We start from the raw sequence: 24,091 nt of genomic DNA on the forward strand, positions 1-24,091 counted from the left end.
CTTTGAAAAATGTTGTATAATCTCATGTATATAACTTTTGAGTTTATTGAATGGAGTGGTGATGAGTTCATATGGGCATGAAGTCAAAGTGAAGTAAAGCAAAGCTGATGTTTGAGTAATGTGAGACATTTTATTTTGATTTTAAAAGAACACACTTAATCAGTGTGGTTGTGGACAGACTCTCTTACCAATACCACAAACTACCAGACTAGAAATGTACACAGAATAAAAACTGCATGCAAAGGGTCTTGCAGTAGTTGTATCAAGACTGAAAACTATTATTCAAAATTGATGCTATCTGGTTCTCTCTTATATTTGTCATCTTTTCAACACAGAAACTGTTTACCACAGGTATTGCAAAGCAGAGTGTGTATTGCATAATCACACAGAGACTCCTGTGACACAGAGAAGTTTTAAGGAACCTTATAGAGATATTAAAAAAAATCAGGTTAGAAGTGCTTTGCACTTAAGAAAAAAATGTTTATTTTCAATGTTAAAGTATTATAATGGTTTAATGTCTAAATGGAATGCTGTAATCAATGTTTTAATTCCTGTTTCATAGTTTCTAATGCTCTTCACTGTGTTACCTGAGGTACTGGAATATAATTCTCATTCATTAGAATAAATATATTTCCCATGACTTCAGCAGTGTGAAGCCAGTACATAAAACTGGTCAGTTCGTTTGTGAGATTAACATTGAGAAGTTTATATCCTCTCTTGGACACCGAAAAATGTTTTTCAGTGGCATTATCAGTTTTCTTCAAAGCATCTCTTAAAGCGAGGAGGTGTTTTGTTCCTACAGTTCTAGGCTTCTTTGTACCAAAACTGCTGTCTTGTTTAATGACATTGCTACGTGGGTTGAAATTAGGCTGACAGATTGTGAGCAAAGGCTGTGATATTGCAAACAATAGTCTATTGAGCATGAGGAACTTGTTGAATTAGTTACCGAAGGCATTAGTGTTCAGTCCAGCCTCTTTAGCATCTGGAAGACAGAGAAGAAATAGTGTGCTAATGAAATGTTCCAATGACACTGAACTGCAAATGGCTGCAGGTGACAATGGCAGCTGATGTGTGCTCTGAGGGAGCCTGGGAAGGGACAGTTCTGTGGGCAAAAGTGATAAAGTGAGATGCGACTCGCAAAAGCAAAAAATACTGATTTAGGAGGGAAGGGAGTATTCGAATCAAGAGAGAAAACAGTGTTGGGACTCCTGGAGAATTGAGCACACAATGATTAAACTGTCAAAGACACTGCTGGATTTGAGATGGGTAGATAGGTCTTCCAGAGCAGACTGGATGGCAGTGGTTCCAGCACAGCAGCACTTCACCATCAGTGATTTCACTGACATTGGTACAGTCCTCCTCTGCTAGTTTATGGATCCTGTGGATTCCATGAAGTACTTCTGAGTGGGTCATCTGTCTCCCATACAATTCAGATCAGTTTGGTGTTGAAAAAGAAACTGAAATGTGCAATAGGTCAAAATCAAGGTCTCCTTTTGCTCTGTTTTAATTGTTCACTTAATAATCTTTTAGTTTCCTATGCCTTGCAGTACAAGGTTTTAATGGTCTTTGAACTTAAAATATGAATTTAATTGCTTCTGTGTCCTTCTTTGCAAGTAATTCAATCAAAATTCGCACCTCTGGTCTGTGCTGCAGATAACTTAATCTGTGTCTGGAATTGCTGGGATCACTGGGAGTCATGTATACATAGTATTCATGGACCTGGGCCACAGTCTGTGTCCAGCCAGCCTGCTGCTCTAACCCTGGAGGATCCAACAGGAGGCACAGCTGCAGTAACTCTGGGCATCCACACACCAAGCTTTGTCTGGAGAGAGCTTAAACTGTGACTTGTGAAGCAACTAGAATCCAACCTTTTTGGATTAACAGCTTGGACCACTTAAAATATCCAAAGAATATTATTATCCCAACTGTGTCATTTATGCATGACATTTAATGAAAAATACAGAAAAACAAAGTCCTTTATTTAAAGGTATTACAATGCAATAGCTTGGTTTTGCTATTCTTATTTACTTTGGATAATAATCTGTAGGAAATTGTAGTTTATGTTAAGATTCAAGTTCTTTTGTTGTCAGTAAGTGATGGGTTTGACCCCTGTGGCAGAAAGTGCACTTAGTTGTGTCAAGGACTTCACCTAAAGCCAGGAGATATGGTGGGTTGGCCTTGGCCAGCTGCTTGATGCCCATCCAGCACTCTCACCCACACTTCTCAACAGGACAGGGGTGAGAAAATAAGATGAAAAAGCTCTTGGGTCGAATACAGACAGGGAGATCCCTCACCAATGGCCTTCACAGGCAAAACAGGCTCCACTGGGGGAAACTAATTTGTTGCCTGTTAAAACAGGTTTGGATAGTAAGAAACAAAGAAAAACTAGAACAATGCCTTCCTCCCCATCCTCCCCTGTTCCCAGGATCAACTTCACCCCACTCACGAGGAGCAGAGCGAGGGGCTGGGGGCTGCGGTCGGTGCTGTGCGGCCGCTCCCTCCTCACGCAGCTCCCCTGCTCCAGCCTGGGCCCTCCCTTCCCACAGCCCGCAGGGCCTGGCAGCACCGCCAGCTCCAGCATGGCTCCTCTGTGGGACGCTGCTCCTTCAGGAGACATCCACCTGCTCCAGCCTCTCCCCACAGGACACAGGAGAGTCTCTGCCCTGGCGCCCAGAGCACCCCACTCCTCCTCCTCCTCCTCCTCCTCCTCCTCCTCCTCCTCAAGCCCCTGTTCTCCTCAGCCCCCCTCACTCCTCTGGGTGGGTTTTGCCCTTTTTTAAACACATTTTCACAAGGCGCCTCCACCTTGGCTGAGGGGCCGGGCTGTGCTGTGGCGTGCAACCATTGTGGAGCCGGCTGGGACCATCGGGAACAGGCTGGAATGGGCTCAGGGAGCTCAGCCTGCAGCCCCACTGCCGACACCCAGGATGGCAGGTGACATTATTGGTATTTGGCAGAGGAATTCTGGCTGTACAATAGAGCTGTTTTTTCAAATATTTCCAATGCCAAGCGTCTTCTTGAGGCGAGCGCTCAGGAACAGATTGTGAGCGTGGAGTGGGTCTCTGCAGAGGGAAGCAGTGGAGAGAATTTTCTTCTGAAAAGAGGGATGTGGGTAGGAAAGATGAGGATAACATTAAAAATAGGGAAGATTAAAAATGTTCCATTAGTAGAGCTAGAAACAATTTAGGATAAGGAAGAAATCCTGGAAATATATTGATGCAGAGAGTTTTTCCCTGCTTCTTTTCCAGCCCAGAACAGCAGATCAGCCAAATTTTGCTGCTTGTGCTGGTACTGAGCAGTGTGTTAGCAGAGAACAGTCCTATTGACTGCCATGGGACTTGCTGAGAAGGGAATTGTTTAGCTAAATAGCTTTATAAATACGTATTTGAATGCGACAATATATTTCCAACCCAAAAATATATATCTAACCCCAAAAATATATTTGTAACCCATGTTTCAGTGCTATTTTTAATTTATTTTTTAAATAAATGTAATTTAGCATGTGAGCTAGAGTATGGCCCTGTCTTACAAGACCTGGTGAGGTGAGTTTTGGATTGAATCAGGAAAATGCAAAGTCTTATTTTTGTGGTGTATAAATGAATTGGACAGTTTAAACCCTGTCTCTAAAAATCTTGGCACACTTCAAAGGAAAAATGCCATTTTAGCAATTTAAAAGCACTTAGTGGGTTTTCCCAGTGCTGAACTTTATTTCTATAGCCAGGGTGGTTGCCTGCTGGATAATGCCATAGGGGACAATGTCTCTCTGACTACATTTAAAAATATTATTCCATGAAATTCGCTAGGAACAAGCTGAGGCAAAATCTCTTTATTTCTTTGGAAAGAGGTGTTAGTTCAGGAAAAGTATTGAGATAGTTTTTGAATCAAAAAGGAGAGGAATGCTGGCCCATCTGTGGGGGGAAAGGGATGCTCAGAGCACCAGCCAGAGGAGCCAGGGGGAAATGTGGGGACTCTTTAGTCTTGGAGGGGCTTGAACATGAGCAGCAATTGGAAAGAAAGAAATCCATAGAGGTGGGGGCTAAAAGATGTGCAGAGACATCAGCAGAAAAATGGAAAAAAGAAACAATTAAAAGGATCTTAAGGCACATAATTGGAATAATCAGATAAGAGGAGGCAAAAGGTCAATTGAATTGAATAATAAAAATGCATGTTGTCTTCTTTTTGATATATGTTTTATTTTTTGACTATGATTAGACCTTTTAAAAGTAGTTATGAACCATTGTAAGGCTTATTATACTTGTATATTTTAACCAGCAGAGGTAGAAATTTTTAAAACTTTTCTCAGTGTGGTTCCTGGGGAGTTGATTCATTAAAATTCTTTTTCATATGTTCCTGGTAGGGAACCTTGGACGGGTGGCCCATGTCACAGAGTTTGAGTATGACCTGTTCATCAGACCAGATACCTGTAACCCACGCTTTCGAGTCTGGTTCAACTTCACTGTTGAAAATGTGAAAGAATCACAGGTAAGTGCTGCTAAATTAGATGGTATGATAGCTTTAAAAATTGCTTGCTCCAGAATATATTTTCTTAAACAAGAAAGATAACATCTAGGGTCTGTAACTAAAAACTGCTGTAAAATGTCTTTTTGTTCCTTGAATTTTTATAAATAAAAGCAGGTGTCAGCATGACTGGGTATGACCATGCTTCTCAGCTATCCAAAACAGCAGGTAATTGCAAAGACATTGTAATGTTTGCCAGCTACCAGAACTTGTATTATTAATGGCTGCTATATATTTGTGGTTTTATATTCCAACCAAATATGTGTGTTAATATATGGAAAAGAAGTCCATCATTGCTGTTCAAACATTGTCACTCCAGCCTTCATTTAATTCTTGTAGAACAATGAGGTAGCTTTGCAAACAGGCGTTTCTCTAGTGACTTGTAGCAGAGGAGTTGCTTGCCAATGTGTCCCTTGTGAAAGAGGAGGTTTAAATCTGAGTCAACTCAATTTGATAGGCAACTGTTTTACTTTTAAACAATGTTTCTTTGCTGTAAAAATGCCCCCTGAGGAAGAAACTTCCTTGCTCTAATTTTTCGCTTACAAACTTGTAAAAGTTTTATACAAACTTTCCCATTGAAAAACCAGAAAACATTTAATTCCACTTTTTGCATGCACCTTGCATTTTATTTTAATTTATCAGAATCAATCTGTCATTTTTACTTAATGGAAACAAAACATATTTAGTAAGAGAAAAAAAAACTGCAGAAGGTTGATATTTGTATTCCTACGAGACTAATATCTTCATATCCACCACTGTACCATTCCTGTTACAACTAGAAATCATGAAATTGTTTATCTATCTTCCTGGAGCCTGATACTTTATCAGACAGACCCTTTCCCCTGCTGTGCCTTGCTCAACTGTGATCAAATTATATAGTCATGAGATGAATGGGAATCTGTCTCAAGGAGGCAAAGAGATCGGGTAGAAAGATACAATATATATCTAGGGCTTACAGGATATTTGTTTTCATGGTTGTCTACATGAAAGAGAATGGTTCCACTATTAAGTTTGACTTGTGAGGTCTGTTTTTATAATGTGTGTTCCTATAATCTTTTTTCCATCTCTCCAATTTCCGTTAAAATGAGACCTGCATGGCCGTAATCTAGTCTGGAACCCTTTTTAGGCCTTTGTACTAGAGGCCATGGGCAGTATTAGTCATTACAGCTCAGCTATATTAAATGAAAGTTAGAAGTTGCTACATCAAACATACTGCATAATCTGTTTTCTGCATTTTGATTATTTTATTTTATGTTTTACTAGAAAACAGCAACATGGAAACTCAAGCTATTCAGTGTTGCTTAAAAATGTTGCACTAATACACGAGCAACTTTGATCACAGTATGTGTAAAAGTAGATATTTTAGTAACTGTCTGTAAATCATTACCTGGATAATATTGTATTTATTTTTGATTTATCATATAGGTAGTGTGTGAGGAAGGCACATTTATACAGTTACATATACTAGGTCTGGTTTCAGCCGTTTGGATGAGAACTCACAAAGAGTAGCTACTTTTATTTGTTTTATATATTATCTATTAGTGCAGCATTTTGTGTTATTAATCTAGTGATAAATGAAAACAAAGACCTATTAGACATTCCTGCCAATCTTACTGTCCACGCACTAACATTCTGTAGAGAAAAGGTTTTTTACATTCCGGTTTTAATTTTCTTAAGGCATGGAGCCTCCATTTCCTATGGCTCAAAACTGCTTCATAGACTCCTCTCACTTACAGTGTTGCTTGATTTTTAGCCTAAAGCTTTCCTTTATTTAATCCCACAGTTCCCAGTTGCAATTCTGCTTAGTAATAACTCCTCTTGGTACAAATAAATCCTCATCATCCTTGGCTAACATTTATATTTCTGTAAATTATAACATTCCTCATCATTTGTGTCTCAACCTAGCTATCATGTTTGGTTCTTTCAGCCCTATATCCAATAGACCACTTTACCTTTTAAGTATTTTTCCGCTTTGAGGCCTTTGGACTTTCATCATAAGTGAATCTTTCAAGCCCTTTGGTAATTAGCCTAGTTTCCCAAGGAAGCAAAGCTTATATGATCACACTGTCTGCTTGCTAGCCTGGCTTTTTGTATGGCTGCTGATCTCTCTCCTCTCTTTTCTCCCTCAATAGCTTCTTAACTCTTGGCCAGTTTCAGCACCACTGGACAGGAATTCCTGTAAGTTTTGGGAAAACAGGCTGCCAGATGGGCAAGAGAGCCATTAGTGTTCCCACTGGCAGCCAGGCTAGAGTATGAGATCATTTCTTATTAAACATCAGAGAATCCACAGAGGAGATGAATAGGAGAAAGTACTCATTGGAATTTGCATTTTTAAGATACCAGAGAATCCAACCATGAAATCCAAATCCATAGCATTGAGTAATTTTGCTTCTTGCAGAACTTCTTGTTTTTATTATTATTCTACCTCTTCCAGTTTCCTTCAATATTTTCTTTATAGTGCGGAACTAAAATGTAATGGACGATTCCGAGTACGCTAATCCCAACTTTCAGAGAAGGGACTGTGGGCCCTTTGCTCTGTTACTGTCTCAGTATAGACAGCTGGAAATTGCAGCAGCCTTTTGTTGCTGGATCACTATGGAAACTCAGGCCTAATTTGTTTTTCCCTATCATCCAGAAGTCTTTTTCAGAATGATTGCTTCCGTGCTCCTGGTACGTGTGTCTGAGGTTGCTGCTGTGCTTCAGCAACAAGGGCAGGTAATCGAGCTAAGTTCTGTAGCATTTCAGTGACAGCCCTAATATTTGCAGCATTATTTTTATAATTTTATTATAAACTTGGTTTATTTGATGTTCACTTCCCTGCGTTGGAATAGAACCAACAGAATTTTTTTTTACTTGGAAGTTGGTGAGTTAATTTTTTCTTCCTTGTGACTTGGACTTCTACATCAGACATTTTGTGTCATCAATTTTTTTTTTTTTAGCAAGGAATTAAAAAAAAATTCAAAAGAAATATCTAAATGTCTTGTATTTATGGGGGAAAAGAACCATCATATAAGATCCCTGTGAGATGTAAAAGCTGCTCTTCTGGTCTCCTTATACATTTTCTGACTTGCAAGTCAGTTGGTCTGAAAAGGTTTGAGCTCTAGATTGTTTTATTCCTTGTTCTGTGAATTCATTCAACACCAATATTGGGAAAAAAAAAAAAGAAACTGCTATGTTATATGCAAGGAAAACATACTCTTTTACGATTTACACATATCCAAAGGGAGAGTGAAGGAAATAGGATTTGCTGTGGAACACATGGTCTCTTGGGCAAAGCCTCCAATTTCTCTAATTATATACGTGTCACAGGCTGCTGTTTATTTCTGGATAATGCTCTGTATTGGGCAGGGTTTGTTTCCTATTCACTTCAGCCATGGCCCTTACACCACCATCGATGATTTGGCTAAATTTCTTCTCTGTGGAACGAGAAATTGGAGGAAAAAATTTCATCTCCAAATTGCGTATTTTAAATAGGCCGTGCTTCAGGTGTGAGATTACCTCTGAGCTGGGATGGCTTTAATTCTATTAGTAGCAACAGTGATTCATTTGAGCTTCTTGTGAAAAAAAGAGAGATGTGTGTATGTGTGAGAAATTATAAAAATATGCTGGTGTACTGATACTGGAGGATTTTACAGGTGAAAAGAATGATTATTGCTCTTGAGGGCCATAGCCAGAAATTCTTCTCAAGTAGTTGACACTCACTGCTCCAGATACTGTAACCACGCCAGAAAAAGATGATCTCTGTCCTGAAAAATATACTTTTGAGCAATCTGAGAAGAGATAAGAGTTAAATAGAACAAACTGATGAAAGGATTAAAAATATCTGTGAGGATTTTAGTTTCACAAACAACAGCCATATTATACCAATAAGTAATGTACATCTAGGCCTCATGAAATATTCTGTGTGTGTATGTACCCTGAACAGCTCTGCTGTCTGATGAATCATGTTGAGGAATGGTATTTTCACTGAGATTAAAAAAAGAATTTCCAACAGAAGGGGTTTCCTAATAGTGCCAAATTTTGTTCTGTAAGTGTTGATAAACACATTTGGAGTTCTTCATCAAGAAGGTACTGACAAAATATACCGAGAAGGAGAGAGGAGAAGAATGGATATTTGGGAGATACCACTTGATCATTACTTACAGTTAATAAATCAGTCCAGATTGAGGTTAAAATCAAAGAACCAAATGTTATTTACTTCAAAGGCATTCTCTCTGTTACTTCAGTTGCATTTGGACTGAAACTAGAATTTTGACTCATGATTTTTTGGGGGATCTTCTGTTGTGTGTATGTATGGATCAGGAAAAAGGAAAAATTTCTTCAGAAATTTAAACGGGATGCCAAGGTAAGACAGAGAATGTCACAGCTGGCTATTATTGTGAACTTGTGGAGCTGTCATTGTAGAGTTCTCTCTTTTTTTGTCCTACACTGTTTTGTAAAATATAAAAGGCTGTAAGATCTCTGTTGTCTTTAGTTGATTAGATTTTCAGGAAATATGAATATCGACGTTGGATTTTATAGTATGTTCAGGCCTCTTATTGCTGTCCTAAAACAACTCAATGATCCTTAGCAGACAACTGCTTCTCTGTGGTGTTACAGCTGGGATTGTTTAAAGGTGTGAATTGTATGTGTACAGGGAAAGATAATGTCTCTTATTATACCAACTGATACATTTTGGAGAAGCAGGGGAGGAAAAAGAAAAGCAAAAAAAATACCTCACCTTGATGTGAGGTGCTTAATCTTTTTTTCTGACCCAAGAACTTGGTCAGTGCAGTTAATTTGTTCAGAAGCTGCATCTGAAGTTAGATGGAGTGAAGATGACATCAAAAGCAGTCTGAAGTTGGAAATAGGCTACCTTTTTACTTTCTTTTTCTTAAGCAGACATTCTTTGCTCTACTGTCATTTGGGGATTTAAGTTACTGGTATCAAGATGCTTGATAACATCTTATAGTTGTTCCAGCTTCTCATTTTAGAAGGCAGATATTTTTTACTGTATGTTAAAGGCTACATTGCATTTACTTGGCTTTGGAAAATGCATGTGGAAAAGTGCATGTATTTTTATGAATGAGTATAGTTCTGAAATTTTGAAGTGAATAAATTTGAAGTGAATAAATAAAGCATTTTTGTGCAACGTTTCCTTACCAATCTTAAGCATGCATTTTCTGTAGTGTGTTTCACATACACACTACAGATACATTCTTACTAAATTAGGCATATGTTACTCATTATTTAACAATTTAATAATCCTATTCTGGTCAGCTCCTGTAATCTCTCTAAATAGCTCTTTGTAATAATTTGCAAGGAGAATGGCTAGATTATTTCAATGTGCCTGTTGCCCATCTTTATGTACCCTTCTTATGTTAATTTTTAGCATGTTAGAAAGTTGCTCCTAACTTTTCCTGTATTTTATTTTGGTATTTTATTCACCCTTTACACAGGTAGACAAAACCCAATCTTTTCCATGTGCCAGTTTTGTTTTGTTGCATAAATTTATTTTGTTTCCTTGCTTCTGATACTTTTCTTGAAAATAATCTAATTTTAAGAGGTTAAATGAGTATTGGTAAACCATATTTCTAGCTCACATTGCCATTTTGACTTTAAGATGAAACTGTAAGTAACATCACTGCTATAACTTTTAATTCACTGCTTTCTGTAGTTTTAGTATTGATTTAGTTAGAGCAGTATCAAATTTTTGTTTCACATGTGAGTGAAGTTTTTCCTTTTTTCTGAGCTACCAAATAGTGGATTTCAGTTCTTGTGGGTGAATTTGTTCAAGATTTAAACTTTGACATTCATCTAAGGCTACTGGGTTTGTCAGTCATTATCATATCATATCATATCATGGTTTATTTTCCCTTGGAGAAAGGCATATACTGAGGAAGTGTTGAAGTTATGATTTTTTTCCTAAGAAAGATTAAAAAGGAAGCAAAGCTCTCCTGAAACATTTTCCTCAGGAAAAATCAGTTTCTTAGGCAGGTAAATAAATTTAATCTGAATTAGAGAATGGTTTCACTGGAAATCCCCTGGTGTTTAGTAGCAAATATGACAAGAGCTGAGCAAAATAAGAGTTATGTGTTTGTATCCTTTGGGATTCCCTGCAGAATCTCAAAGCAGCAGGAGTCTGAACTTTTTGGTTGGTTTTTGTTTAGTTTGATGTGCACCACAGGGTTGCACTGCATATACTGCACTGGCCAAGCTCCTTAAAGCTATAATTGAGTGTATATGTATATTTTATATACATGTATGTGCATACATATGTATCTGTCTGCCCTGAAAGCACCAGAGGCTGAGGTGAGTGTATTTGGACAGGATCTTTTAAGTAACAGTGTTACTACAGGGAAAGTAGATAATTTCTTTGTATAGCACATGCCCTTCCACTTGGAAAAAAATGGGAGGAGGAATGGTGGAGCCAGGTTCATGATGCAAATTTTGGTACCATAGCACATGGTAATATGGATCCATTACTTTTTTTTAAGAGAAGGGCTTGGATTACCTGAAGTGTGTATTATAAATCAAAAATTGATTGTTTCAAAGTAGCCTTTGTACTTTTTAAAAGTAGTTTCACTGATCTCTGTGCTGCAAAGTGATACAATTTTTTTGTAAGTCAAAAGTGCAAAGGGTTAGACTGCAGTTGAAGTAAGTATTTACTTACTGAGGGAGCCATATGAAATGATAATTAAATAAGAAACAAAGTGATGACATTTAGAATAGATTGCATGTGCATCTCAAGATTTAAAAAAAGAAAAATCGATTGAACATACTGCAGTTTTGAAGAAAAATAATTTTACCATTTTGGAAACTTGTGCCTATATTGGTCATGTATAAAATTAGATTTATAAATGATGGTTCTTCCAAGTTGGAATCCTTTCAAGTACATATAATTTTATTTTGGATCAATAATTCAGTTGTGCTTGGAATAGATTGAGGGTGCAGGTGAAACTTTGGTAAGTGCAATATAATGTGCATCTCCATGAAATTATCCAAAGCTGTCATGACATGTATCATCCTTTGAAAAGTAACGAGTGCAGAAAGCTCAGTAAACACAGGCAACATTCAGCAGTAGAGAAAGAACCTCTTCCCTGCTGAAATATTTGCTCTTGGCAAGACAGTGTTAAATTCCTAAACTTTTGCTGTTCCAGGTGCCTCTAAGAACATTTTAGATGTCAGTGTGCAGTAATTATTGCACACATACTGTATGTTTCAGATAGAACACTTTTGCTTACAGGCAACTAATGGCCAGGTGTGTTTAATTTCCTATTATGGTGGCATCTGTCACTCAAAATGTCAAAAATACATTATAGATGCCATAAACAAAATCAGCACCATGATGATCTCCATGTCAGTGATGTGACAGGCTTATTTTTTTTTTTCAATTTAAGAACTTCTTGATTTCTGATTAAATACTCCCTTTTTTAGTTCCAGAGTTAATTGTCTTCCATGCAAATTTGGTTTCATTCTCCTTTTATTACTGAAAAGTTTTTACATCAGAATGTGGAAGCATAGAAGTAATGTAAAAGAAAAAAGATTATATTCAAGAAGTGAAAATGAAATGTTTTAAACTTTCCTGCTTTTAGATTTTTTAAATCTTTTTAATTCAGAATAATCTATATCTCCCATTGATTTCATAGGAAGCGAAGTTCCTACAATGTTAAATGCAGCAGAAAAAATCCCATCCTGATGTCAATTAAATATTTTGTTCCATTGCAATACTGTTTATAAGTATATGCTTAGTTTGTAGAATTATGGAGCTATCAAGCATTAAGATATGCATTTTCAATTTTTTAAGGGAGCAGATAAAATTAAAATGCCATGATTTGTAGCTACTTATCTTTTGGTTTTGGTTTTGGTTTTTAGTTTTACTGTTAATTGAAACTGGAAACCTGTATAAGTTACAAAAGATATTACATTATATATACTTAGATTGTTATGTTTCTTCCAGCAAAATATATTTTAATTTATCTAGTGAAGAGGCTGTGAAATACTCTGTAAAAACGACTGTGCAATTTTTTGCTTTGAGCAATTAAGAAAAATAACCCTGGATTTATATATTGACTCTCACAATAGACCTGTTGTGTTTTTTTATGCATAACACAGAATAATAGATGGCACAATTGCAATGATTGAGTGCAGTTACACCAGTTTAGGATCTGACCTGCAAACCTTGGATAGGCAATATCTGCTCTTACACCACGGTTTGGATAATTTTTTCTGGTGAATTGAGAAGCTCCATGGAAGCTTCTAATTTTCATAGCAGCACTGCCATGATGAACTGTGGCTCATTACTGTAAACTGATGGCAGCTGTTAATACTATTACAGGCAGAGACTTTTTATTTAAGGGAAACATTAGCCAGTAACTGGTGGATTTCTGACACAGTGTTACATAAAGCTTCCTGTTAGGAAGGAGAGCAAAGAGAAATGGATTTGAACCCATTAGTATCAGAATTACGTGTCAAAAAGCTAGAGCAGAGTTCAATTTATTTCTGCAATAAAGTGTAAGCTAGAGATTGACTTGACAATTATTTTACCTTACATTGCTCTGGTTGTTCGCAGATGACTGTTCCAACATCAAATCATCTTGTTTGGACATCTTTTACTGAATAACGTGCTAGTCTAAATATGCATTCTGTTATGTAGGAGCTAAAACTCGGCAGGTTTTTCAAGTAGAAATGAGTTTTTTATGACTATTTTTACTGGAGGATGTATATACGGTGGAATGTATTCAGTATAGATTTAAAACAACTGCCTGTATTTCTGCTAAATCTAGTGCCTGTTGTTGAATAGGGTTTGCATTGTCATTGAAAGGATAATCTTTCTGAAGCTTTTAGTGGCTTTGGATAAGCAATGTAAATAATCTGCCCAAAACATTTTTTTCCTCTAAGCCAGTCCCTGAGCAGGGTTGTCGCTTCTGTTTAGCAGTTTCCTTTTTCCCTAATAATTTTTCAAGGTAAGTGACAACAAATTGGACAACCATTTCCTTATTATAATTTTCAACTTTGAGAGGAACATTCTTATCCAAATCTTTGCCCATTTAATACACGTATCCTCCAACTGAACATCTGAGTCCATGAATTGAGAGACTCAACCTGGAACCTTGTAACAGACTTATTGGAATGGCAGATCTGACTGTATCTTCCTTGTCTTGAACTGATGACTCTTTAGGGAACACTTATTTAATTTTCTTGTTGTGTAGCCAAATTTTTGAAGGGTCTTGTGTTCATTGTCCTCGTATTACCCTCTGAAATTTCCCATGAAGCTTCAGAGAATACATTGGTTAAAATTTTAATAAAAGTAATATATTGCACCAATGTGCAGATTCTTCAGGCAGATTTTCCTTTGCCTTTACATAGTTTAATGCAAGACCGTGTCACGCTCAGGGGTGATGCAGGGAAGTAAAATGCTGCTTGCACTGCATCTTTTTGTGTGTTCATATTCTGATCTCCTGTGAACTCTGTGGGCAAAACTAATCCCACAATCTCCCACAATCAGAGGACTGCAGAGTGTTTTGGGTTTTGTGGTAGGGCATTGCTTGCCCCTGCAAATTCGACAGTGATGCTGAGTACCTCCAGTGTTAGATTTACAACTGCCTCAATAGCCAGATTAAACTGAATATCCTTCCTGGCAGGCATGTGGAATGGCAATTCCATGGCTTTGGAATAGCCAGGATGAAACTACAATAGCTGCTCCTTGTGGGTTGTCTCTTCCCTATGGCTGCAGAAGGACCAAACAAATTTCTTTGAAGCCAAGGTTAACACAGCTACCTCCCTAGGTCAGTTGTTATTTTACATGGAGTAATATATATTTATTTTGTTGATTTAAAGCCAGTTCATTATAAAAATCAGCCTATAAAAAGAGATGGTATGTATGCAGGAAGAGAACTACTATTTTTTTCCTTTTTTTTTTTTTTTTTTTTTTTTTTGCCAGGAATTTCTCATGCATAGATACAAATGAATACTCTAAATGTAAATGTTTGGCTAGATTATTCTTCAGAGACACATATTGATTTCTGTTGTCACCCTTCAGTGAGATTTAGTGTAGGTTAGTAGGAAATCCTTTCCAAGCACAAACTGAAAAAAAATGTAAAATATGATTTCCTTGATAGTGGGTGAAAAGAGACAGGAGACGTTAACAAATTAACTGTGTTTACTCCATCTCCACCAGCATAAGAGTCTCAGCTTCTACAACCCCAACTCCCTTGGTGCTTATGGAATACTGCTCCATATTGTGCTGGATGTGCTAGGAAGTGTGTTTTCAAATTCAAAGCTTAGCAAAAAGTGCAGCTTTGCATCTCCTGGTTTTCCCTTGAGGATCTAAATGTGGAGTTGTGGCTCTCTCACCAGAGTAGGAAGGACGGGATAATTTTGCAGTGTAGACTGTTTTGTAATGGAAGCAGTTTGAGTCTCATGGAAAACTCTGTGTGATGGCCAAGTTTAGTCCTAAAATACGTTTCATTCAGCTTTCTAATAAACCTGAAATTCATAAATTGTTGCATGTTATAGTGGGTTTGATAATTATGGATTATAATAACTTTACACTTCAGTGGTTAAAACCAAATATTGTTCCACAAATATTTTTTCTTTTTTTTTTTCTTTATTTTCTTTGTTATTTAGAAGGTACAAAATACCTTCAGTAAGACCAGAGTGTAACCTATGAAGAGTTTGTTTTCACAATATAATTTTATGGCTATCTAACCAAGTTATTCTAAAACCTACATATTTTTATGTCTTGCAAGCACTGTTAGATATAAGTGTTGAACTACTTGTTATAGTCGAGTGGTGATAAATAGATTTTCATCTAAAAATTCATAAAAAATTATATTCAACAGCTACAAAATCTGATCAAGTTTTGCTTTCTTGGCAGTGTGGTATTGTTAACCTACGTTAATTTGCTTTGTAAATGGTTTCAAAACTTAGTGTCATGTCAGTTATAAAGTACAGTCAATGAATGTTTGGTTTAACAAATACATTTTAATATATAGGAGATGACACTACAATGTTGCAGTACATGACTGTATTTTAATAAGATTTAATTCATGATTTCTCTCCACTCCTTTGCTTATTTTGTAGATAATAATAAACATACAGACAGCTTCTGTTGTTTCAAGGGAACAGTGATGGTTGGGTCTGTATATGATCAGTAGTAAAGTTACAAATATTAACATTATGCAACTGTGTATTTGTATTTTCTCAAAACGTTTGGGAGCACTTGGAATTGAGAGGTTTTTTTATGATCTCTTTCTGATGTACTTCAAGGAAGAGAAGCAGAAAGAATTTGGGAAAAATATTAATCTTGGTGGTAAAACTGGCTGTATAAAAGCCAAACAAGCAGAGGCATTTTAACATAATTTTCTCCTGACTTAAACAATCTTAATTTTATCACTTTGCCAAACTGTATTCCTTTGCATGAAGTATGTGCAGGAGATACTCCTGAATTTGCATTTTCATTAGATTTAGCATTCAGCACCTAATGCTATAAATTTGTTTTTGAAACTCTTTAATTCCCCTGAGTGTTCCAACATATTGAATGCTATTTGCTTTGTATTATGTTGGCAGCAAATCTGCAGTGAAAATGCTGTCAATATATATTCATAGCTAACATTGTTAACTAAAAGCAATATTGTTTTTCTATTGTAAGCTGTCACAAATGTTTGGCACCCTGTTGTGTAAGCCAAAAAAATGTCAAAGAAAGAAAAGAATATTTTTGAAGAGAAGTGCAGTGATAGTGTCAAGTTTTCTGTATTAAAATGCATTCCTGTGCATACAGACCTTTACAATTTATAAAATTGTGCTTTGTAGTAATGTAAAGTTAGAATATTGTGAGAACATCAGGCTGCTACAGATATTATATTAAATGAGAGGAGCATAGTAAACGATACAGCCATTTTGCTTTCCTGTGTAATGCAATGCTTATCAGGCTGTAAAATGTATTCTACTAAACCCAATGATTATTTTATTAATAGATGTGCTATATATGGGGAAAATGACTGAAAAATATTTTGCATTTTTGCCTGTTTTTGAAGATGAAGTGTATAATTAACAAGAACAAATGCAAAGTTTTTAACATTCTCCTAGGGACTCTCCTTATCTTTGTATAAGGCACACTGATTTTGCTTGTTTAAATTTGTGTATTCCTTTTCCAAACTGTTCATTCTTTTCTAATGCAACTGTTATATTTTTTTGTATCTGTATGGTATTAGAAGAATGTCTTTCTGAGAACTTCTGTGGGGAGAAATAAAAAAGAAAAAACTGTCTGCCATGCAAATAACCATGTTAGGGCTAAGAAATGATAAACATCCATGAGTTAAAATAAGACAAGTGGCAATCTTTTGTGCTACTTTTGCAAGTATGTTTAGCAGAGAACTTGTAACCTGGGCCATGTAAATGGAAACTTCTAGATGAGGTTGTCAGAACAGGCACAACAAAGTTCCCTTGGCACAAGCCAGTTTGCTCTGGAATCAGCAGAGTTCAGCTGGTGACAGTGGGGGGCACTGTGAAAAATGGGTACCAGAACCTCACAAAGGTACAAATTATCAATGCTCTCATCTGTCCAAGGCAACGTTTTTCTATATTCACTCAGGTAAAAAGATTCATCCATGTATAGTGACATACTGGCAAACCAGAAATGTTGTCATTCTTGACACTTTGTGTCACTCTTTAGAAAAGTGTTGTTTTCTGAATTTGCTGAATCATAACATGTTGAATTTAGGAAACGCTTTTGGTAAACCCCTAATATACTTGTACATTGCTCAACATAATTTTCAAAAAAAATGCTTAAATATTCTGACCTGTTGTTCAAATGCAATCATGATTAAATTTGGTTGAACACTTTTTCATGCAGCAATATATTGGAAATACATATTAACGTGTGTTATCTTCTGTGGTACTGTCACATATCATGAATGTCTGATCATGCCAATAATAACTTCTTTTTTCCTTGCAGCTGATTTCACCCCTCTACTTCAAAATAACCTCTGCTTTCTGCACTGATTTATACTTTACTAGAGGAATACAGGTGCCACAAGTGATTTCACAAGGTCCCTGTTATGGTCTCATTTTTTTCAAGCATTTTCTAAGAAGTGCAAAATAACCCGAGTTTCCATTGACTTCAGTGACATTTCAGTAGTAGTAGCACCTTGAAAAATTGGCCTTATATTTCTTGGCACCAATCTCTATACATTCTCTCATGTGCTTTCAAATAAGATTGTATAAAACTTCAGAGCTAAGTTGGCCACTACTGTCCAAATTGATTTTTTTTCTGCTTTTAAGCTCCCAGTATTCTTCCCTAATTTACATACATAAAAAGAAACCAAAAGAAAAACCTGAAATACAGCTGATTGATGGAATTGCTCTCCAAGTTTTTGATTTGTGTTATATGATAAGGTCAGGGACGTTCATATCTGTCCTAGGTGAATGTCCAGCACATTCAAGTCTAAGAGAGAACGTGTCTTGCCTTTGTATTCATGCTTTTCTAGATTATTCCAGGAACTGAGATATGATTGAGTCTAATGTGTATCTGGAGAGGCAATATACTTGGACAATTACATTCAGGGGTGAATAATAGTTTTTAAACACAATAAAAAGCTCTAACATTTCTTCAATAGCTCACTGGGTAGGGGTTGCTGTTCCAGAACAGGAGACAGCGCCGCAGCCTGCAGACAATTGACAAAGTGCACCAGTGGTTTTCAGTCCTTAATTTGATTCTCCTTCCTCTGTGGCAGAGAGATGCACCATCTTTCTAACATTGTTTATCTTATTTTGGCATAACAGATTTAATCATGACTACATCCATTTTCCACAAAGTGTCTTGTGTCTTGAATCACAGGATGTTTGAACGTTGTACAGGTGTGGGATAACTGTGCAGCTCATCCTACAGGAAAGCTTTGGATTTCTGTGCATTGTGGAGGAATGTACCTTTTCCCAATTTTCAGAAATGTTTATGGAGCTTCAGAAAGCACCGTGTCTTTTATCTGGCAGTTAGATTTCTATCATTTCTTGCTATTGTTAGAGTTCCTTTTTATTCCTTACTTTATTATATACTCTACAGTTGGACCTTCACCATTTTCCTTTTTTTTACTGTTGCTTTGTTGGATTTGAATTTGGTGCTGGAGGAAGACTGAAGATGTGCAAACCCAGTTATTAATCATGCACAAATCTTTTCCACATATGGTTGTTTAAGCACTCCCTTCTATTATATGAAATATAATTGTATCTGTCTTTTTTGTTCTTGAGCGTTTTGACTGGATAAAAGAGGAAAGCCTGTTGCTTATGCCCCTTTGGAGAAGTGATGGCACAGAAAGGAGCAGGACATTGCTGACTTTTCCTCTTAGCCTGAATTATGCTCACCTTTGCTGAGGAATTCAGGTGGAGGACTCCTCCAAGATGTGTTCCCCACGTTTTCTACCAGCAAGAGTGACTCAGAATTCTCCTGTGGGTGGCTATTGCAACAGCGGAGCACAAAGACAGAGAAATTAATAAAGTAAATAAGAAAGACAGTAAATATAGACCAGACCATCCTCATTTACTGTTAGAAATGAGAGAGGAACAGTATTAAGGTACATGGATGAGACAAACCAGCACTTATCCATGGTGAAATCTATAAAATGTCTTCGATTGCTCAAGGGATCTTTAGATATAGCATTATTTTCTCTATCTTATGGATGACTTGACCACCTTCACAATGAATTTTTCATGATTTTCCTGACCCAGCAGCTCTTGCCTGTGGAGAGAGTAATACAGTATTGATTTGGGTGTTAGGTTTCTGCCTTTTTTGCCACAACAGGATTTTTGTAGCCTAGAAACCTCAATCCCTGATTACTCATTAGAGACTTGAACAACTTTTCTTAGATCTGGAATGTAAAAGAAGAATCACTTGGTTACTTTTGTCTTAGGTAGCCTTTGTAGTGGAATTTCAGCTCGTCTCTGTAATGAGTGGTGTTGTCATTAAGCTTTCCTGATTGAATGGGCACTACTAGGCCTTCAGATTGCAAAAATACTGTTGTCTGTTAACAATTAGTGTGTTTGCAGCAGAATTGCACTGGCAAATGTGTTTATTTAGAAGCATGCTGCAAAGCAGTAGAATAAGTAGGGGTCTGTCCTCCTGTGTTCATCCTGGCATTGATGTCTTGGTGACTTATTTTCTGTGCCTCTTGGGCATATTAGAAAATTGAAAAGAGGCCATGATGTTGCTATTTCTCATTTAAACTGTTGTGGTTTTTTTTTTTTTTAAATAAAAAATCCATATCTTACATCCTCTGAAAACTTACTCTCAGCATTGCCATGGAAACAAGATTTTTAAAAGGGACTTATCCGAAATTTAGCAGCAGTTTTTATTTCTTTGTGATTCATACTTCATAAAAATGCAAATGTCACACTAATACATGTTTTACCTTAATATTTTATGCTACCATTTTGTCTTAATTGGTCTAATGTTTTTCTTAATTAAATTTTGAGCTTCTCTGAATGATTTTAAAACTGTACAGTGGACCTATCAAGCTTTAAATTTTGACTATGTGACACACAATTTAAGGTACTGTCATAGAGGGAAATCAATCATTTCAACCTGTAATCACAGGCACAACAAAAGATTTAAAAGATTTAAAAAAGCCTTTTGTCCTGACTGGAAATTTCTTGGCCTTTATAATCTTCATTTCTAGTGAGGTATCACAGCAAATAGCTTTTTATCATTTATATTTCTTTGCTTTTTACTTTATTTCTTCTAACTATGTGAAGTTGTTTAAAGGATAAATTAACTGCTCTGCTAAATAAGGCTTTTACTCATAGTTTTCTTAAGAGGGGTGTTTTGATTATCCAAAGGCAGTGTGTGCTTTGGTTAACATATATACTTATATCAACACGTGTAAATAAGCTACATTAATTTAACATTTTATTTGTGTATAAACATCCGGCAGCTGATAATGTTAGTTCAAAAATGAAAAAATATCTGGCATTCTCTTCTGAGTGACTATTTGGTCAGACCTCCCATAACTTACAACATATTGCCTTTAAAAAGTGAAAATTAATACCATTAGATCAAGGATCATGTTGATCAAACCTGAAATCGTAGAATCAGGGAATTGTTTAGGTTGGAAAAGACCTTTAAGACCATGAAGTCCAGCCATCAAACCAGCACTGACATGTCCACCACTAAACCATGTCCCTGAGTGCCACACCTACACGGCTTTTAGATAACTCCAGGGATGGTGACTCCAGCACTGCCCTGGACAGTCTGTTCCAGGGCTTGGCAACCTTTTCAGTGAAGATTTTTTTATCTAATCTGAACCTCCCCTGGTGCAACGTGAGGGTTCTGTCACTTGTTACCTGGGAGAAAAGACTGATCCCCACCTGGCTACAACCTCCTTTCAGGTGGTTGTAGGGAGCAATAAGGTCCCCCCTGAGCCTCCTCTTCCCCAAACTAAACACCCCCAGCTCCCTCAGCTGCTCCTCACCACACTTGTGCTCCAGACCCTTCCCCAGCTCTGTTGCCCTTCTCTGGGCTCACTCCAGCCCCTCAGTGTCTTTCTTGTCGTGAGGGGCCCAGAACTGACACAGGATTTGAGGTGTGGCCTCACCAGTGCTGAGAACAGGGGGACAATCCCTGCCCTGGTCCTGCTGGCCACACTATTTTTCATACAGGCCAGGATGCCATTGGCCTTCTTGCCCACCTGGGCACACACTGGCTTGTGTTCAGCTGCTGTTGACCAGCAACCCCTCATCCTTTCCCACTGGGCAGCTTTCCAGACACTCTGCTCCCATCCCATAGAGCTACAGGGGGTTGTTGTGAACCAAGTGCAGGACCAGGCACTTGGTCTTGTTGAACCTCATCCAGTTGGCCTCAGCCCATTGACCCAGCCTGTCCAGATCCCTCTGCAGAGCCTTCCTGCCCCCAGCAGATCAACACTCCTGCCTGACTTGGTGTCATCTGCAAATTGACTGAGAGTGCCCTCGATCCCTTTGTCCAGACTGTCAGTGAAGAGATTAAACAGAACCATCCCCAACACTGACTCTTGGGGACCAGCAGCCAACTGGGTGTAACTCCATTCACCACCAGCCTCTGGGCTTTAAACTGGGACATCCAGTGAAAGCCAGTGTGTTGTTACCATAGTACTCTGACCTATGAAGCCACTGTAGTTTGTATCAGTGGCATTAGGAAGCAAAAAAAAAGTGGTGTGCACCATATTCAGTACTGGGCTCACTCAGAGATTGTTACTGCTTACAGCTCGAGCAGTGTGGATCACAGATCCCTCAGTGCTGAACTGTACATGAACTGCATTTCCTCCTTTTTTTGTATTTTTATGAAGATTTTTAACAGGTAAGCCAGGCAGAAGGAGTTTCATGTTTCATTTTTTTCTACTGTACTGTAGAAAAAAAGGTGTAGTCACAGAGAAAATGCAGAAATATAGGAAGGCTTCTGCCTTGATGACTTTTTTTTTATTAAAAAACTATTGTCAAATATTTTTACACCCTTTACCTTACTTAAGATTTGCTTTGTAAATGGTCAGTCCTCATAGACACATATAATGTCCACTCTCTGCAAGCACCTTATTCTGATTAAAGGCACCATGGTTGTATGTTGAATGATGAAAAGAATCTCAAACAGTATTTGAAGCTCAATTGTATGGTAATTTTCACTGAGATTAAACAACATTAAGTATCTATAATTAAGTTCTGATTAAGAAGTAAGTTTTGTCGTCAGACAATGGTTGCTTGAGTTTGACCATGCAGTAGAGTCAGTGGAAAATTATTTTAGGTACATTTGTAGTGTTTGGAGCAGGTGAAAAATAAGTATTTTTATCGCCGAAATTGTCAATTATTTCAATACATAACCTATTAAATAAATGTATCCTCATTGCCTATACTACAAATGCATTTAAAAGCTTAGAAACGTCTTGGTCAGGTTCCCAGGGCTGCCCACTCAGATTTAGATGAGTGTGTATAAAAGCTTCCTTTTGTAAACATAGTGAGTCCTGCAGTTTGAGCAGTGTGTGTTTGCCCATTTTTGCATACTCAGCTTCTGTGCATCTTTCTGAAGAACAGTGCTTGACATTCTGGATGGGTTGTACTTAGCAGAAGAAAAGACAAAATTCTTCAAAATATCATAATATTGAGGGGCATGGATCCACACACACGTGCACTTAAGGAAACAGTAGTAGGAACAAAAAAATGTATTTGAAAGGTAATCACATCCGACTTTTATACTGGAACAAACAAACACAATTGTTCAACAATGTCCTTCTCCACAGACACTGTTGCCAGTGCATTAATAATCCCACCTAATTGACACTTTATCTATTTATATTATGTGTAGTGTGCTACTTCCAATCTTCAGTTTTCCTTTTTTAAGTAACTGTTGTTTCTGCCTCTCTCTGAAGATGAGCAATATTTTTTTTCAAGTTAATGAGATTCCTATTTTACTTAAACAAGATGCTATTCACTATCTTTCTGTTGTTTTAAAATATAATTGCTAAGAATGTGTTCAACAGTTTGACTTGGTTTCTTCATCCTGTACTCCCTAATTGAGTGGATTAATTAAAAATTGGTGTTTGCCCATAAAAGATTGAATGAGCAGACTTAGTGCTTGATGTCAGAAATAAAACTGTAAATGAACATAATTATGTTTCACCTTCCTATTTAGTCATTTGTGTGGGCATAAGCATTTAGTTGTTTGCAATATCGTGTCTTAAACAGTTTCATTTACACTTGGGTTTTTTAAGAAGAGAGGGAGGGTAGAAGAAAAGTTAATGACTAGATAATGATTTCTTTCTGAAAGGCTGAGCATCACTTTTAATATTCAATTTGCAGAACATCAGGGTAGAAAATACTTTTCTGACCATTTTTGCTAACTGTAATTTATTTGGAAAAAAATTCTCCACCCAGAAAATGAGACATTTTGGCTGTGGATGCCAAGGTGTTAGTCCTACACACATTTATGGTATGGTGTAAGCCACAGGATATGCAAAGATAATCTTTCTCTGTATTGTACAATACACTTTGAAACAACAGACACTAATGATGGCCACCCTTTTGTTCAAAATAATCCATATTGTAGAGTCAAAACAGCATGCCTTTTGTCCTTAAATTTACATAACCAACCCAATAGTCTTTTTCTATTTTGATTGCTAACTGCATGGGAAATGAAATGCTGTTCAACCAGCACACTGCTTGTTATAATTTTGCTTTTTGTGGGATTGCTTTTCTTGTCCCCAGAGAAACCCAGCATTATATTCATGATTTGGAAAGGCTTCTTGAACATTAAGCAGTTGCTTTGTCTCCATGTAGGATTCCATGACCCAACAGCAAGATCAGATTGGAGAATAATTTGGCATTTCTCTACAGGAACATTGTCTTGCTACTAAATTAAAAAAAACCCTTCTCTGATTATTGTGTGTTTTGATACACATCAAATAAAAAAGTCCTGTGGAGAAAAATGTTGTGTCAGTTCATTCTAAGCTGAATCAAATTGAGTGATGAACAAAAAGATGTGCAACTGAAGATTTTGATTTTAAAAGGTTAAAATTTGAGAAAGTCGGGAAAGTAGGACATAATGAGGACTAAGTGGCCAGTGGTTGAACATTCCTCC

The 24,091-nt window shown here is 37.1% G+C and overlaps 1 protein-coding gene across 8 annotated transcripts in view; it reads left to right on the forward strand.

The window, feature by feature from the left end:
* BEND5 (BEN domain containing 5) overlaps positions 1 to 24,091 on the forward strand; it is a 907,022-nt gene that overhangs the window by 40,471 nt on the left and 842,460 nt on the right. For all 8 annotated transcript variants that reach the window (XM_064665271.1, XM_064665265.1, XM_064665267.1 and 5 more), the window contains exon 3: positions 4,358 to 4,482. In XM_064665271.1, the coding sequence (XP_064521341.1) occupies positions 4,358 to 4,482 (125 nt within the window). The remainder of the gene's footprint in view (positions 1 to 4,357; positions 4,483 to 24,091) is intronic.

The sequence above is a fragment of the Pseudopipra pipra genome, chromosome 9 (assembly GCF_036250125.1).
Source record: "Pseudopipra pipra isolate bDixPip1 chromosome 9, bDixPip1.hap1, whole genome shotgun sequence".
NCBI classification, from domain to species: Eukaryota; Metazoa; Chordata; class Aves; order Passeriformes; family Pipridae; genus Pseudopipra; species Pseudopipra pipra.